Source organism: Chionomys nivalis, chromosome 4, assembly GCF_950005125.1.
Source record: "Chionomys nivalis chromosome 4, mChiNiv1.1, whole genome shotgun sequence".
In the NCBI taxonomy this organism is placed as follows: Eukaryota; Metazoa; Chordata; class Mammalia; order Rodentia; family Cricetidae; genus Chionomys; species Chionomys nivalis.
The window spans coordinates 49,936,304-49,952,202 of NC_080089.1; the positions used below are offsets into that span (position 1 = coordinate 49,936,304).

General features: G+C 46.0%; 2 protein-coding genes across 6 annotated transcripts in view; one reads left to right on the top strand and one right to left on the bottom strand.

The window, feature by feature from the left end:
* Ppp2r1b (protein phosphatase 2 scaffold subunit Abeta) overlaps positions 1-6,989 on the top strand; it is a 34,757-nt gene extending 27,768 nt beyond the window's left edge. The window contains exon 16 of one of the 2 annotated variants that reach the window (XM_057767828.1): positions 6,864-6,989. In XM_057767828.1, the coding sequence (XP_057623811.1) occupies positions 6,864-6,956 (93 nt within the window). In that variant the 3' untranslated portion in view covers positions 6,957-6,989. Of the gene's footprint in view, positions 1-5,761; positions 5,828-6,863 lie in introns of those variants that run through there. The other variant, XM_057767829.1, reaches the window with a different exon arrangement.
* Sik2 (salt inducible kinase 2) overlaps positions 3,692-15,899 on the bottom strand; it is a 106,402-nt gene continuing 94,194 nt past the window's right edge. For 2 of the 4 annotated variants that reach the window (XM_057767824.1, XM_057767822.1), the window contains exons 10-16: positions 13,837-14,065; positions 12,746-13,030; positions 12,454-12,617; positions 11,683-11,793; positions 10,984-11,075; positions 9,628-10,236; positions 3,692-7,686 (exon numbers count right to left, since the gene is read on the bottom strand). In XM_057767824.1, coding sequence (XP_057623807.1) covers positions 7,599-7,686; positions 9,628-10,236; positions 10,984-11,075; positions 11,683-11,793; positions 12,454-12,617; positions 12,746-13,030; positions 13,837-14,065 — 1,578 coding nt within the window. In that variant the 3' untranslated portion in view covers positions 3,692-7,598. Of the gene's footprint in view, positions 8,310-9,627; positions 10,237-10,983; positions 11,076-11,682; positions 11,794-12,453; positions 12,618-12,745; positions 13,031-13,836; positions 14,066-15,899 lie in introns of all 4 variants that reach the window. The other 2 variants (XM_057767825.1, XM_057767823.1) reach the window with 1 other exon arrangement.

A 15,899-nucleotide genomic window follows, 5' to 3' on the forward strand; every position in this document is an offset into this window, starting at 1 on the left:
TGTCTGAAGGGCAGGAGCTCATGAGCATAGCTTCTTAGAGGATTAGTATTGAACCCAGAGAGACGAGGCTCCATGAGGCCCCAGTCCAATCAGAGGACTGCTGTACATGAAAGCCCAAGGATGTCTGATCACCCTAGAGCCCTTCAGCTAAGGAACTTGATCCCACAGGCCACTGATAGGTCAGAAGTATAGAAGTAAATGGATCGGTCACAGGCCAGCTGGTCTAGGGTCTGGTTTCCTGTGACTCCCTGAGGACCGAGGAGCTGTCTGTGCAAAGACTCCCCCAGGCCTTCTAGCCTTCTCCATCCATGAGTTTAACTTCAAAGCTGGGGAGGAAAAGGCTGCCTGGATGGGATGTGTGTTACTGACCTTTGTTACTATGACAACACGAGGGTGTAGACTGGCTCACAGCTTGAGGGGACAGTCCATGGTGGGTAAGGCATGGCAGTGTGTCACATGATGTCTGCAGTCTGATCAGATGACTGCTGATACTCTGCTGGCTTCCTTGTCTTTCCTTTTTATTGGGTCCAGGACACTAGCCTATGGTAAAGTTGCCCACATTTAGGGTGGTTCTTCCTTCCAGAGTTAAACATTTCTGCAAATGTCCTCGCAGATAGACCCAGGGTGTCTCCTAGGTGGTTCCAAATCCAGTCAAGTTGACAATGAATATGAACCATCACATTCTTCTCAATGGTCTTACACGGTGGTACTCATGACTAGTGCTACCCAGAACTCATTACCAAAAGTTCAGAAATTCTGGGGCTAGTTTGTCAGAACAGGTAACCACCCTTCAGTCAGTGAGGAGAGACTTCACAGGCAACTGCATCACCATTTCGTACTGCAGTGTCGTGCAGTGAGCATTGTGACAGGCTGTCAAGGGCAGTTAGTAGAGCCGTAATGTTTTATTAGAGGGCAGTGTGGAGTCAGGCCATGTTCCTACCACAGTTGGGGACAATGAGCCGTTACAGTGATCTGAAGGTTAGTGGCAGGCCTGGGGGTTAAAGACAGTCCAGAGTTTTTGCTACCTCCTATGTTGTCTCTGCAGTAAGGGGTGGTACCACCCTCCTGCAGTGCCTGTCTGGCTACCCTCTGCATGGGGCTGGGGAGCCAGCCTCTGTTTCCTAAGTCTTGCTCTGTACTGGCCCTTCATTTCCTGGGACCCTTCCAACTGTCTGCCGTCCTCCGGCTCTCACTTTGATGACTAAACTTTGGGTTTCTGTAGTGACCTAAGACAGGCTAGACACAAGCAAAACTGTGCACTGGGTCCTGTGTACGGCATGCTTTGCGGAAAGGCTTTGTCATCCTCTTAGTTCAGCTGAGCTTGGTGGGCAGCCTCGGGGTCAGGGTTCTCAGTCAGGCCTTTTCTTGGGCAACTCAGGTTTCATTATTCCATCTTTGGGGAACAAGGAGGAGGAAAATGGAGTAAGATGCCTCTCTGTGGAGGGAGTGACTCAGCACATCAAGAGCTTCAACACCCAACTGCCTCATTTTCTGAAATATCTGCCCAGCCAGTGTTGGGGACTGACTCCAGGGCAGTCTACTTGTCTGCAAAGTTCTTGCTCTTCCACTGAAGTGTTTGCTTGTTTACCCCCTCATTGCCAACAGGCCCAGCAATCCTGAGGAAAGCCCAATAGATACACACGTAAAGGGAGGGGGCCGTGTCCCCTGGCCCTGTGACTATAGATGCAGGGGAATTCAGACTCCTGCCTCCCCCTCAGGTTCTGCCTCAGTGACTTGTAGTCTCAGGCTTTGTGCCTGGATGGTGGCAGGTATGTCACTGATGACAGTTCCATGTTTGAAGTGAAGGGGCATCTACTCCAGTTCAAGACCCATATCTAATTCCTCTTACTGGACATTGCCTAAAGTAATCTATGTACAGAAATCATTGCTCAAGAGCTGTTCAGCCTTAAATGCCTGGTTGGAGCCAAAGTGAAAGGGTAGAGCCATGCTTTAATGAGCCCAAGGTAGAATAACTATGGTCTGTGATTTCCCATGTGTCCACGTAGCACTCAAGATGAAGTGCACAGTGCTTGCACAGGCAGCACATTTGATAAACACTGGAACAGTATAGGGAGATTAGCATGGCTCCTACATGCAAGTTCATGAAATGGTCCATATGTTATGAGAGGGATGGGAGGAATGAGCAAAGAACATACATAGCCATAGACAGGTGTGAAGACATCATAATTAAAGCCGGTATTTCATACACTAAAAAAAGCTATATAATATACCAAAACTGAAAAATAACTTTAGCGCACAAAGCCCAGCCTTTCCCCTGAGAACTGCAGGCTGGATTGGCGCTTCTTTCCTGAATCCAGGGGGAGGTGTGAGCGCCCCTTAGACAGGAGGGTCACTGTCAGAATCTTTAACTCTAGAAGATACAGAGTAAGGGGTTTTGCCAGTGGCCCAGGGTGAACCTCTAGATACTGGATCCCATCGTCCTCCTAGAGACTGAGTGTCTCTGTTGGTGAGGCTTCTGGGGAAGAAGTCCAAAGATTTCTCTGTATATCAAAGGACTGAATCCACAATTCAAGACATGGAGAAAAAAAGAGAGGGCCGCTCTCAAGAATGAAGCTTGTTCGTTCATACCTGGCCACAGGATGACTGGCAGTTTTGGAAATGTGATTACTGCTGGCCTGTTGTGTCTCTGAGTTGGCCAAGCAGAGGCCACAGGGTATGGTCTATTCTTTGTGGCTCTTCATAGGGCTTTTGTGCTTGTCATGGAAATAAAGGTGTCCTTAGACTTAGGGGAGGCCCGGGTGGTTGCCTATGACAACACTACAGTGATGTAGTGATCCAACAGGCAAGGGTCAAGTTTGCAAAACAGTCACTGAAAGTGACAAAGAAAACTGAAACTTGTAGTGGATTCTCCTCCAAGGGGAAGAGCTGTGTGAAGGCAGGAGAGCTGTGCACATGCCGTGAGGGTTCTGTGCTCCCAGCCCATATACACCCTCATAGCCACCAGGCTTGCCTCAGTTTGAGCTGTTCCAGTTCTGTATAATACTGGCCCAAGGGGATGGCTTAAGCAATGGAAACCAAATCTCAGCTGCGCTCACTGCCAGAGAACAGGATTTAATCTTGCCCTTTCACTTGGGGTCTGGCCCCATGAGTCTAGAACATATGAAAGCAGCTTGGCAAAGGAATTCTTCAAAACCCTGAGGGCAAAGGGTTGCGTATTGTATCTTAAAAGATGTGTGTGTGTCCGTTTCACAGACCCAGAGAGGAGGTGACACTGTCAGTAAGTAGCAGTTTTCTTTGCTGGCCTTCCTGGCAGTCTAGAGAACCTTACTTTCCATGACTTGTTCTGGGGAAGCTGAACAAGAGCACGTTGTGCTTGGCTGTGTTCCTCCTGCAGACTACCTGCAGTGATGAGCTTTGTCCTGAGACTAACATCAAGGAGCATTAACCAAGCCCAGTGGGGCCCTGTCTGTATGCAGGCTGTGGTTAGCAGTATTTCCATCAGCGATTTGGAGTGGCTATCATGTACTCAGGCAATTCGGGGCGAGGTATTATTTACCCTGCTGACGTCAATGAGAACATATTATCCACTGTCCTTTCTGTAGTGTGAAATGAGCACCGGAGCTCAGAGAACACAGCCACCTTCCACAGTTTGAAAACTACCCAGTACTCAGTGAGGTGAGATCTGTCTGTAATCTCATTAGCCTGACATTCACATCACCAGGCTTTTAGAAAACAAGGTGTTTTTATTTTAGTTCAGGAGGGTTGGAAACATAAAGACAGTACATTTTCTTTGCAGAAAATTACTCCATTTAAATTACCATTTGGTACAAAGATCATTTATTAAACTGCATTTTAGGCAATTTTCTAACACTGAGTGGCAGGTTACACTTTGATTTTCCACATTGGAGCTATTAGAATTTGCACTCAAAATACCAAAGCTATCAAAGTCAACATTTTTTTCTTAGTAATTAAAAAGCACACAGAAAAAAAAATGACTACAATCAGATTAAGTTTATCGAAAGTAACTCAACTACCAAGCTGAATCCAGCAAGACCACTCCCTTCCTTTCTACAAAGTGCAAATAATCTCCACCACTCTTACTTCTTAAATTGCAGTCCCCAGAGGCAAGCCAACCTCCCCTTTCCCTGCTGCTTTCTCCTTCACAGATTCTGGTAGAGGCAGATTTTTTTTTTTTTTTTTTTAAACCACGGGTAGTGGGGATGTTCAACCATATGAATTTCCTTGACTGAGCAAATCCTGGGTAGGCAGGCATCAGTTTTATCTACACTTGGTAATGTGACATCGCTGCATCCACCTGGATGTTGTCTGTGTCTCTATTATTAAAGCTACCCCTACTCACCCATTTTGGTTCTGAAAAGACCTAGCATTCTATCATCAAAGCCCATTACCATTCTGTAATCCTGAAAGTGTTTAATAAGCCTTCCTACTTGGCAGAACTTAATTGTAAAGAAATGTGCTGGGCGGGGGTGGCACACACCTTTAATTTCAGCACTTGGAGGCTGATCTCTGTGAGTTCGAGGCCAGCCTGGTCTACACAGCAAACCAGGACATCCTAGGATAGTCATAACTACATAGTGAGACCCCATTTCAAAAGATTATTTAAGAAAGAAAGAAAAAAGGAAGGAAGGGAGGAAAGAAGGTAGGTTCTGTGTGCCATCCCTTTAGGATAAAGGCTGAGCTCACAATTCTCTGGGCAGCCATTTTCTCTGGGATTGACTCTGTCGACTAAGGAAGCCCTTTGGCAGTCAGGGAGGAGTTTGTCTTTCCCATATGTACTTAAAAGAAAAAGCACCGGCTTACATAACTTTGAATTAGCAAACAACCTCAATTTAAGCCTAAACTTCTGCAATTTATTGGACAGCAAGATGGCCAGTCTCTGGTGTCTGTCTCCCCCTCCTTGCCTAAGTGCAGTCACCTGGATAACTGCATTGGGCACTTAAAGCCAGGCAGCTGTCAAGTGTTGTGCAGCCGTCTGGACAGGGCTTTGTTTATATAGCTGTGTGCTACCAAAGTGGGGAGGGGGCTGTAGGACAGGGCTCCAGCACAGAAGCCAGAAGCCAGGCCATGAAGGTGCTCGTCGCTGTACTGCCACTTGCTAAGTCATGTATCCTTTGAGAGCTTTGCTTCCCTCAGCTGTGGTAACTACGGACCGCAGTTCTCTAGCTAATTCCACAGAACTGGAGTGAGGATTGTGAGGACTTGTGAAAGTGCTTGGTACATTGTTGTGAAAATGGACAGGCAAGGTGAGAGGGCAGGACCTGCAAGAACCATCCTTGATTACGCTGTTGGGCACTATCCCTGCCTGTTTGTCAACCCATGCAGTCACATACCCAAATCTGCTCACATATAATGTGGACATAAGATGTGGTGCAACTAGGAAGGCTGGAAGTCTCCCAGAACTAACTGGGCAAACATGGATGCACAAATAAGTGAGAAGCTGTTGTGAGGGCAGAGACTTTAGGACCAAAAGGACCCTTGAAGGGCCACTGTCTCATTCCATTTGCCACTGAGGGCAGTGGAAAAGCCATGGAGGCTCACTTCTCTGGGACCCCACCCATGGAAGACCTCTCTCTCTCTCTCCTCCCCTACTCTTTGTGTATGTGTGTGTGTCTTAAGTTTTGGAGTATAGTTTTGTCCAGTGTTGAAACAGGTAGATGTCGCTGCTCTTGTCTCCCACAAATCAATTTGAAGGTAAGTTCTGTTAAAAATTTCCAGAATCAACAAAATGATAAAAGATCCCTGCCTGGGCAATGACTCCAACTTACTACCTGTTCTCCAGTTTTTACCTTTGATGTCTAGGCACAGAGAGACCGAGCGGCTCGGGTGGCTTCCGAGGAGGCAGTAGAGGCAGCCCAGCTTAGGGTACAAACGCAGCGAAGGTCAGCCCCGACACAGGGCCCACTGGGATCGGTGTCATCAAATGACACTACGTATTGTTTCTAGAGGAGGGGGAAGTGAAAGTCACCTGGACTATGAATTTTCTTTAAACCAACAGAGAGCTTAACTCACTGCTGACGTGTAAAAGTGCAATCCAGAGCAGTGAAAACTCTGCTCCTCATATATTTAAGAAGCAGGCTTGTTTAGAGTCTAGAGAATCCCATAGAGGGAGGCGAGCCCACTGGGTCCCCATGTTCTGAGCTGCTGGCACACACACTTGGGGCCCTTGATCATCTGGCCTAGAAACTGCTACTTTCTGGGTTCCTTCAGTTTCTGGCTTCTCACTTTGTCACTTTCCAGCTGAGAACACACCCTTTCCCCCAGTTCTAGTTTCTCTGCCTTAGGTATAATGGCTCCTGGGGTACAGGTAGAGAGGCCTGCCATAAGTCCTTGCTGAGTGCCCTAGTTATTAGAGTTCTGGGGCAGGGCAGAGGGTGTCTCTCCACTGGTTGGGTCGTACTGGGAGTATGGGGTAGAGGCCCTGTAACAATGCAGGAGTTAGGAGGGGATATGGCAGGCAAAGGTTGAAGTCCTACCTCCCCGATACCAGGACAGGGTTTAAACACTTCTGATCTTGATTTCTGAGACAGAGGGACCCTGGCTTTCTTTTTCTGAGGACGCTAAGTGAAAGAAAGGGCTTTGCTCAGATTCGCTCTCATGCCTCCTACATCAGTCCCAGAGGCTTTGCTCAGATTCGCTCTCATGCCTCCTACGTCAGTCCCAGAGGCTTTTCCTGGGTCCTCGGTATCTCCCACTGGGTAGACTCTGGAGGGTTGTGAACACAGAACTGTCCCTGTCTTTGTTCTAAAGGCGGCAGTTCAAATAGGCCGAGTCAGGGCACAGTGAGGGCTGGCACTGGTCAGGCAGCTCCCTGGGAACAGAGGAGTGGGACCCCACAACCTGTCATCTTCCTGTTGCATTAATACCCTCTGTTTGCCTTACAGGGACCAGCATGTCAGTTGCATGTAAATACTAGAGACACACTTGCCCAACTGGAGACTGCAGAACTAATGCATTTCCCCCAAAGCAGAGAGTGATACCTGGATAACAAAAGACCATAAACAAAAATAAAAAAGTACCACACATATTGCACTTTTGCCAAATGAAAATTTTACCTCATGTTTGAATCACCAGTCTCTTTGGAGAGGCTGGTTTAACAAGATAACAAAGCTAAGGGTTACTATACAGTAGTGTACACACTGCTGATGTGAATCGACAGGCGAGCATGTCAGTATTTCAAAGCTGCCTCTCAGCAAGAGTGGGCCTAAGCCTTCTTAGTGTTACTTTAGTACTTGTGAGGAGAAATGGCTTGGAAGCTTCCATGGTCACTAGTTAGGGGACAGCAACAGAAGCAATCAGATGAGTGACCATCAGAGCCCATCTGCTCTCACCAGCTTCCATCTCAGGAAATAAAGGTAGCCATGGAGTTAGAGACTTCTACTGGAAGAGAGTGAGAGGAGCACACGGGAGCTTACGAGAGATCCAGCAGGAGGGTTCGTGTTCTTCGCCAGGCGTCTGTCCTCACCTCCACTCTGTGTGTCAGTGCCTAACAGGTTGGCTGTTGATGGGTGCTCCCGGCTTCTCTCTGCAGCCTTTAACCTTCTGTCAGCCTCTCCGCAGCCCCTCATCTGTCGCCTAACTGTCCTGCCATAGCTGCTAGGTCTCCTGGGCTAAGCAGCTCACAGCCCTGTTGGGGGGCAGGGGTTTATGCCAATCTGTAGCGGTGCTGTTCCTGCAGTCCTGAAATGAGCGGCCCCCATTTTCAATCTGGAAGGCATTTTCATTTGTCAATATTACAGCGCTTCTGCAGTATATTTTGGGAAAACATCCTCCTCCAGTCTAAACAAATCAAGCCCCGTTTTATAGCTGGCTTATTCTGCAAAGCTTTAAAACGTATTAGAGATCTTAATGAAATGATCTCTCCAATGAAATGATGTTCTTTATCTCACAAAATCATCAATCTTAAGCATGAGGAGGAACAGAATCAATAAAAGAAACACAATTTATCCTTACTGGATTTTCAGTTATTAAATCACAAAAATGACAGTCCCTCCTGCTATCCATTCTTGCTGACACCCACAGCCCAATTCTAAGCAGAGCGCATTTGAAAAGCAGCCTGGCACCAGTGGGGACCCAACAACTACAGTCTCTGGCCAGCCTCAAAGATGCTTGAATCACCACCACTGGCAGGGGTTGGGCTGGTGACCAGGATGGCTCTCCGTAGACTTCCCATGCCTAGTCTTCCCTTGCCTGCCTGGACACTTACTACAGAGAGGAAAGGCAACTTATAGGTGTTTCTAGATGCAGCATCAGTGTAGTAGCTTTCTTCTTGTGCTTTAAGGAAGACGCTTTGTGCTTAGTGCATTCATCTGCTGATAGGACAAGCCACTCTAAAGAATAGAAATTATAATTTTTATAAATAATACTGAGTTTGTAACACCTGGATGTCACTGTGCAAATGACATTACTAATTACTTCTTGCTATCTAGTTGACTAGCGATAGCATCTATTTTTCAGTTCTTTTGATGAGTGAATTAAAAGGTTAAGCTTTTCTAGTAAATGGCTAACACATCTGTGGTTCTTTGAATATTACTATAATACTTGAACATTTCACACAAATCAAAACCTTAAGGAAATTAAGACTTTTGATTCCCACATGGTGGAAAGCAAACTGAAGTGACTTTGGATTAACCAAGGACATGAATGGGAAACTTGGTTTCTATAGAAAAAAAAGTCTGATGAGGCTGGGGAAGGCACAGCACTGCTGCTTCACACGGGACATAAAAGTTCCTTTTATGTGTGTCCCTAAAAGACATCTAAACTACACAAAACTGTCCAACTATGCAAAGCTCCATAAGCTCCTAACAACACAGAGCAGAGAGCCAGAGGGGTTACTACAGGGTAGCAGACAGGAGGTTGTGCAGGAAGAGCCTGGCTTCCCAGCTCGGGCCTGAGTTCCTGATGCTTTCTGGATTCTGCTTTAGTCTCTACTGTGACAAGTCTCCTGCTGTCTCTACAGGTGAGAGCTTTGGACTCCTGAGCACTCCAGGGGCACTTTTGAAAAGGCATTATCACGTGCTCCCAGAGAGATGACTGCAGGTTTCAGGGGGTCGGTGTCAGCTTAGTGTCCCCGAAACACCTCAGGCTTCACTATTCTGCGACATCTTGCATCAACAGCTAAGAACTTAGGATTTTACCACAATGCACAACTCTCTTTTCTTCCCTGTGCATCAGATCTCATGATGTACTCTTGGCATGCCTTGAAGTACTTTGCTGTTGCTTGGCTTTAGTGAAATATGCTGCCTTTTCCTTTACCCTATGTGTGTATATGCAATATACACATTTTTACTGCTTTTACCAAGGCTTTCCTTGGAAATGAACTGGTGTAAAACCTGGGTCTGTATGTTGTCATTTTATACGAACATTTCTTGGTAGCCCCCTGAGAGTGTGTTCCACTTTATCGTAGGGCATGTGCTTCAGCCTCCAACTATGTTCTAGCCCTTGCCACAGAAAATTTTGTGGTGGGACAGAGCCAGGAGAAACATCTACCCCAGTCAAACCCTGATTCCAGTTGGGAAACTTGATTTTTTTCCTACCAGGGAAAAGGGAAAAAAATAAGCTTTAAAGGGCTGGAATAAAAAGATAATCAGCCTGCCTTCATTAGAGCCACCTTCCTTTCTGTGCTGAGATTAATTCACCAGGACATACCCATTGTGTTGTGGATCCACAGCTTCTAGCATTTCACAATCAAAGAGTCCAGGGAGCTCAGAGAGGGCCAGCGGGTCATAGCTAGATGGGGTCTCCTGAAGTCCTGAGTTCCTGGGACAGTCCGCGCCTGTGAGGTTGGTCTGCTGGGCTCCATCCACAGGATAGTGACAGGGAGCAGGGTAGTCTGGTGCAGAGGAGGTGGTGCTTGGCAGCTCGCAAGTCTGATAGGAGAACTGTAAGGGGGCTGGAGCAGCTCCTGGCTGCTGAGGTGGAGGAGGAGGAGGCGGTGGGGGTGGCTGCTGCAATTGTGAGGGTAAGGGATGTGGAGCCCGGGGGCTGGGTGTGGACGGCAGGGGCTGCAACTGCATCTCTGGGTATTGGCTGAGGAAAGGGCTAAATTGCATCTGCTCAGAAGAGGGCTCGAGGACTGGGCTCAGGGGTTGGGTCAGGCTGAATGGTGGGGGCTGCTGGGATGGCGGTGAAGTCTCCTGATGGGGAAGAGCCAATTGTTGATTTGGTCGAGGGTAGGAGCTCTCGGCTATCTGCATCTGATTAAAATACGCTTGTAGCTGAGACTGCTTCTGGAGGAAGAGTCGCTTCTGTTGGAGCCTAAATTGGCAACACCAAAAAAGCATTTTACATCTCAAGTGAATGTAATTTCAATGTAAATTCAATACCAGGCATTAACTTCTCTTTCCCTTTCTTTTCTGTTTTATTTCTGAGAATCTTCTATATAGTTCAGGTTGGCCTCAAATTTGTGATCTTCCTGAGCTAGTCTCCCGGTGCTAGGAATTCCAGGCATGCGACACCCTCACCTGTCATCTCTTTTCCACTCAGAGTAAGAACTCACTACTGTGCATTTGCCCCTATTTGACTGACTCCTCTCAAGTGAGCAATGATGCATTTTCTCTCAAGTTTCTTGCTCTAGAGAGGCCAATTACTCATGAAGATTGCTCAAAAAAAGGTAACATCTTGGCTTCTGTGAGTAGGTGGGGTGATGATTAGGGCAATTTTATCTTAGCCAAGCAGCTTCTACTGGTGGGGCCAGCAGGCATGAACACCACCAAGGGGAAAGCCTCATCAGCGTAATCAACTGCTTTAGGTCACTGCTTCTGAAATCTTAGGACTGACCATATCCCAGATACATACAAATGGCAAAGTACATAGGGGGTAACCGTCGTCTGACAGGCTTATACTCTAGGATTCTCAACAGCCTCATTAACACCATGTCTGAACAGAAAATGACCACGTGCCAGTGCATGGTCCTAGGAGAAACATCTAGAAGGAAAAGGACAATATACCATTCTCCAGGATGCTATGAAAACAACCGACTTTACTGGCCAAAGACTTCCTTACCTATGTTCCTGTAGCTGCTGTTCCAGGCTCCGAGGTGGTTCTTTACAATATATTGGACAAGTATTCTGGGCCTTTGGCAGAAGACTGGGCTTCTGGAAGATCAGAAAAGCAACAAGAGCCTAACCATATGCTGTCAGTTGAATGCAGCTCATGTGTATCCTTTGGATGCCTGTCTGGATGGTAAATCCAGATGTGGCCTCCAGAATCCAGAGTGAAGGCATTGCACTGTGCACTAAGACCCTGGAAGAGCACCAGGTCAGCAGACCTTGGCGTCTAGTGATAGCCTAGTTGTTTCCTACTTTTGCAATTCCTTCAGGACAAGGAGGTTCATGGAGAACAATGAGAAACCTAGTGCCTGCAGAGTGATTCATTCTGAATGGGATCTATGTTGTACCATTTCTTAGGATCTTCATGCACCAATGTAGACAGCCTTGTTAGCACTTTGTATATTAGAGATCCCATCTTATTATTCACAAATATAGAATTAGAAACAAGCCAGGTCTCTCTTTTCTAGCATTCGGTGGAATATCCTTTCCTACTGCCAGCACAGGACATAAAGCTAAGTCTGAACATGTTTCTAGAAACTACTCATGTAGGGTTAAATCTACTTGCATATAAGGGATAAAGCAGTCACCTTAAATAATGCAAACCAGGTTTCTGTGACAAAGTGAGATAAACCTAGAGCGTGAAAGAGCCCACCTGGAGTCGATGCTGTAGGTACTGGGTTTCCAAGCTCTGCTGTGGAGAAAGTTGAGGATGCATGCTGGCAGAGAGTGTGGAGACACTTTCCTGCTGCTGAGAGACTTCCTCCTAAGGATCAAGGCAGTGGACATTTCAATTTCTATGTGAGGAAGTTTTAGTTTATAGTTTAAGCACCTTTGCAAATGACGAGTGGAATCTGGGCTCCACATGACCTAATATCCCAAAGCTTTTACCTAACTAGTAGCTTGAAGGCCACTTTCAGAGAATATATACAAAGTTAACAACTATTACCTAGTCAGTATTAGATTAGAACAGAAGCACCTGCCTGGTATCATAAGAAGGTGCTTATCTACATGTGAGCCCAGAGGATGATACTATCACTATCTTTGATGCACTGAACATTGGCTCAAATAATAGCAACATTTGTTGTATTTTTAATGTGACTAATCTTCATATTTAATAGTGATTTCACATCAAAAGTAGTGGCAAGAAGCTTCTCAACTGGCTGATGTTCATCATCATCAATGTGTGTGTGTGGTGAAGGGAGAATGAGTCGTCCATATATAATCTGCCTGCTTTCTGAACCCAAACTACATTGAGTCTATAGGCCTCTGTCTGGTGCTGAGTATCTGGGAGCAGCGTGAAAACCTCTGAGACCTTGGGATTTCCCATAAAGCCAGCTTAGTTAGGTCTAGGAGGATACTCTCTAACTGAAAAACCACACATCTGTAGGACAAGTGTGGTGCTCGGAAGAGCCTGGACACTCACCTGAGGACAGCTGCTCGAGAGGTCTTGGAGCTGAGGAGCAGCTGATGCTAAGTTAGGGTCTGCCTCTGATCCTATTTGTTCATAGAGCAACTGTACTTTGTTCAACTCCAGAATTCCTTTGGTTCTAGCAAGATTCTGAAGATGTTGTCTAAATGCTACAATTCCTGCAAAGTACAAACATCAGTTTACAAAGCAAAATAAGCCTTTTAGTTATACATTCACACCAGCAAGACAACAACCTTCTTCCATATCTCTGGTTCAAGTTTTCAAAGCCAGAAAAGAAAGCACTTACCTTGGGTAAGGGAAGTGTCTGATGCCCTGCGGCCTTCTCGGAAGCTCACGGGGGACCGATTGTGGACCTCACGTTTCTGAGAGCTCAGAGCCTGCATGGCTGGGTTGGTAGGTCTGAGGCTTATGAAAGGAGATGCCATGCGGGGTGAGGACTGGTTAGCTAACATGATGTCCTTCAGGGAAGGGCTGTCTTCCAGGAAGTTCAGGTCTCTCTGGGCAGACCCCAAATCGTACTCAGAGTCCACACTGTCAAGGGAGGGGTTGTCACTCATAGAGAAAATTTTCCCTGTAGAAAAAAGTAAAACAGATACTACCTAAACCGATAGAACTTCTTTAAACACACTGACAAATAGCAAGACAAAATGGCAGACTCTAGTCTTGACAGCTGCAATCTTTCAGGATGGGCAAGACGACTGGAGTACTCACAAGTCTGGAAAACAGAAAACTCACCTAAAACAAAAATTCCTGTCAGGGCTGGGGATCCTAAGTGTATCCCCAAGAGCTGCTTAACATGCTCAAGACCTGCAGTCATTCCAGCACCACAAACCATCCTCCATCTTTCCAGAATGCTTTTACTGGTTAGTTTAACCATCTTCAAATTTGGTGAGGAAAACCCTATGGAAACTTTAGTTATAAGATCTTGGCCTTGAAGAGAGCCAAGTATACTGTCAACTCAGAGACACTCCCTTTTAATTTCTATCAGCTGCTGAGTAGACCTGATCCACAGTCCATGGCATCTGCTCTGTAAAGGAAGGGACTATGGATGAAATTCAGAACTTGGTGAGCATGACCACTCTTTCTTTCTTTCTTTCTTTCTTTCTTTCTTTCTTTCTTTCTTTCTTTCTTTCTTTCTTTCTTTCTTTCTTTCTTTCTTTTTCTCCTTTCAAGACAGGGTTTCTCTATCGCATTGGAGCCTGTCCTGGAACTAGCTCTTGTAGATAAGGCTGGCCTAGAACTCACAGAGATCCCCTGCTTCTGCCTCCTGAGTGCTGGGATTAAAGGTGTGTGCCACCACCACCCTGCTGGCTGCTATTTCTTAATGCATTAAGTATGAAATGATGCTGTAAGGGTTTAACTTGGTGGATACCATACCTGCCCCGGGCATGACAACCAATTGGTTAGTCACTTCTGACAGAGTGTGCCGTCGCTGCCCACTCCGTGTGGCCTGGAAAGCTTCAAAGGCCTGACTGGGGTCTTCCTCAGCCTCTCCTTCTGTCTCCAAGCCTTCATCAATGGAGGTCTCCATCATATTGCTGGGCAGTGACTGGCATCCCTTCCTCACCAGGACAGGGGGCACAGGGTCAAGCAGACAGCCATTCACCTGTCAGTGTGAGAGGAAACTCAGTTGCTGCACTGCTGAGGAACACCCACAACAGAAAAATAGGCCGAGACTTAATTAAGGCAAATGAGAAATAAAGTAAAATATTAAAGTGTATGCATTTACTTGCAATGGCAGCACAGCCATAAGAAATGAAGGCAAGTCAACTACAATGCGCAGAGACCCAGACTGGCACTGCCACCAGGTTACTCTGAGTCATCACTATTACAATAACCACTTTTCCAGTGGCTTACAGATGAATAGAATGTGCTGGCTTAAGGCTTACCAGTTATTATTATTTTTTAAATAAGGAAAACAGAAGAGGAAGATGAGCTTCTTTTCACTTCTAGAGCAAATGTCTCATGGCTGAGAGAATAATCACTGACATTCTAATTCTCAACCACAAAACATACTGATTCTGGGTATACTTTTATGTTCATATCTTAAGTACTGATCTATTTGATATTTTGTTTTTAAATTGATTCAAATGTGCCTAAGGAATGGAAAGTAAGAATTTTTTGTAGACAGACAGATACCACAAAAAAGACTGAAAAAATTCAAATGGCAAACAGCCAAGACCTTCCATTATAGAATAACAAATGACTCACGGCTCCTAATTCCAGCAGAGGCTAATAAGCCCCAGTGCACAGAATCCTCACCCACTAGCAGTTCACACACCATCTACGGGCCTATCCCATAGGGAGAGCTCGGCACAGATCCTGAATGAGCACACTGCCTTCCCACAGTTGCCAAGCAAACCACCTAATGGCCAGCAAAACAGCATACAAAGGGGAGTTGTGGTTTCAAGTTCTGGCTGGTAAAAGCCCCAAAGAGCAGGCAATTATTTATCTCATTACTTTAACTATTCCCCTGTGGAAATCAATCTGCTTTCTCCTATGAATAGCTGCTCAGGAGCAGCCAGCAAAGGAGTCAGTTCTCTGTGGTACTTTCAATTGGAACCCACTGGGTAGAGCTATTGTTCCCACTGAGGCAGAGGCAGCTCATATATGTGAGAAGTGACGTGGAACTGCCCTATGCCAGGCACAGGAGGCTTTCCTCTTACGGTGCCGAAGGCATTGCAAGGTCCTTTTTATGGAGAGGGAGTAGGGTGACTCAGAGCTTTGTTTGCTTGGAGGAGCTGATTCCACAAGCATCTGAGGCGAAAGCTTTCATGCTGGTAAGGTAGCTGATGCTTTCTCCCCAGATCACACCAATCCTCTCATGGTACAGAAAGCAGGAATTCTGAAATCTGGCCAGCAGCTGTCATTCTCTTCTTGGCCCAGGCCAGATACGTGTATCTTTTATATTTAATAGTCTTCTTACAGGAAAGAATGACCAACAACTCTTACTCTAGACTCCTTAGCAGTCCACTGTCAGCTTGCTAAGGCTCTCAAGACCTTTTAAAGCAATTATCTACTCAGCACCCTTACATGTGTAGCCTTTGTCACATGCACTTCTCACCTCCCGGGGTGTAAGCAAGCTCTTTCTTTCCCTCAGCACAGATGTTACCTTTTCCTGACTTAGTCAAACAAGCCAGCTTCCTATGAATTTGTAAACTGTCACCATATAACCTTATTATCTCATCTAAACCAGAAGAGGAAATATGTCTGAATAAAGTCTCTTCCAGATATAAAACAATGGTTGGGTTTTTCACTGAAGACTTTTCATCTGGGGACAGTTATGGGTAAGCATCTCTGGTCATAAGTAGGTTTCCTGAAGCAGCTGACCATCATACTTAGCTAGAATTTTTTATTACTGTGATAAAACATGACCAAAAATATCTTGGGAGGAAAGGATTTATTTGGCTTATATATCCCAGGGCATGGTCCACTGAGGG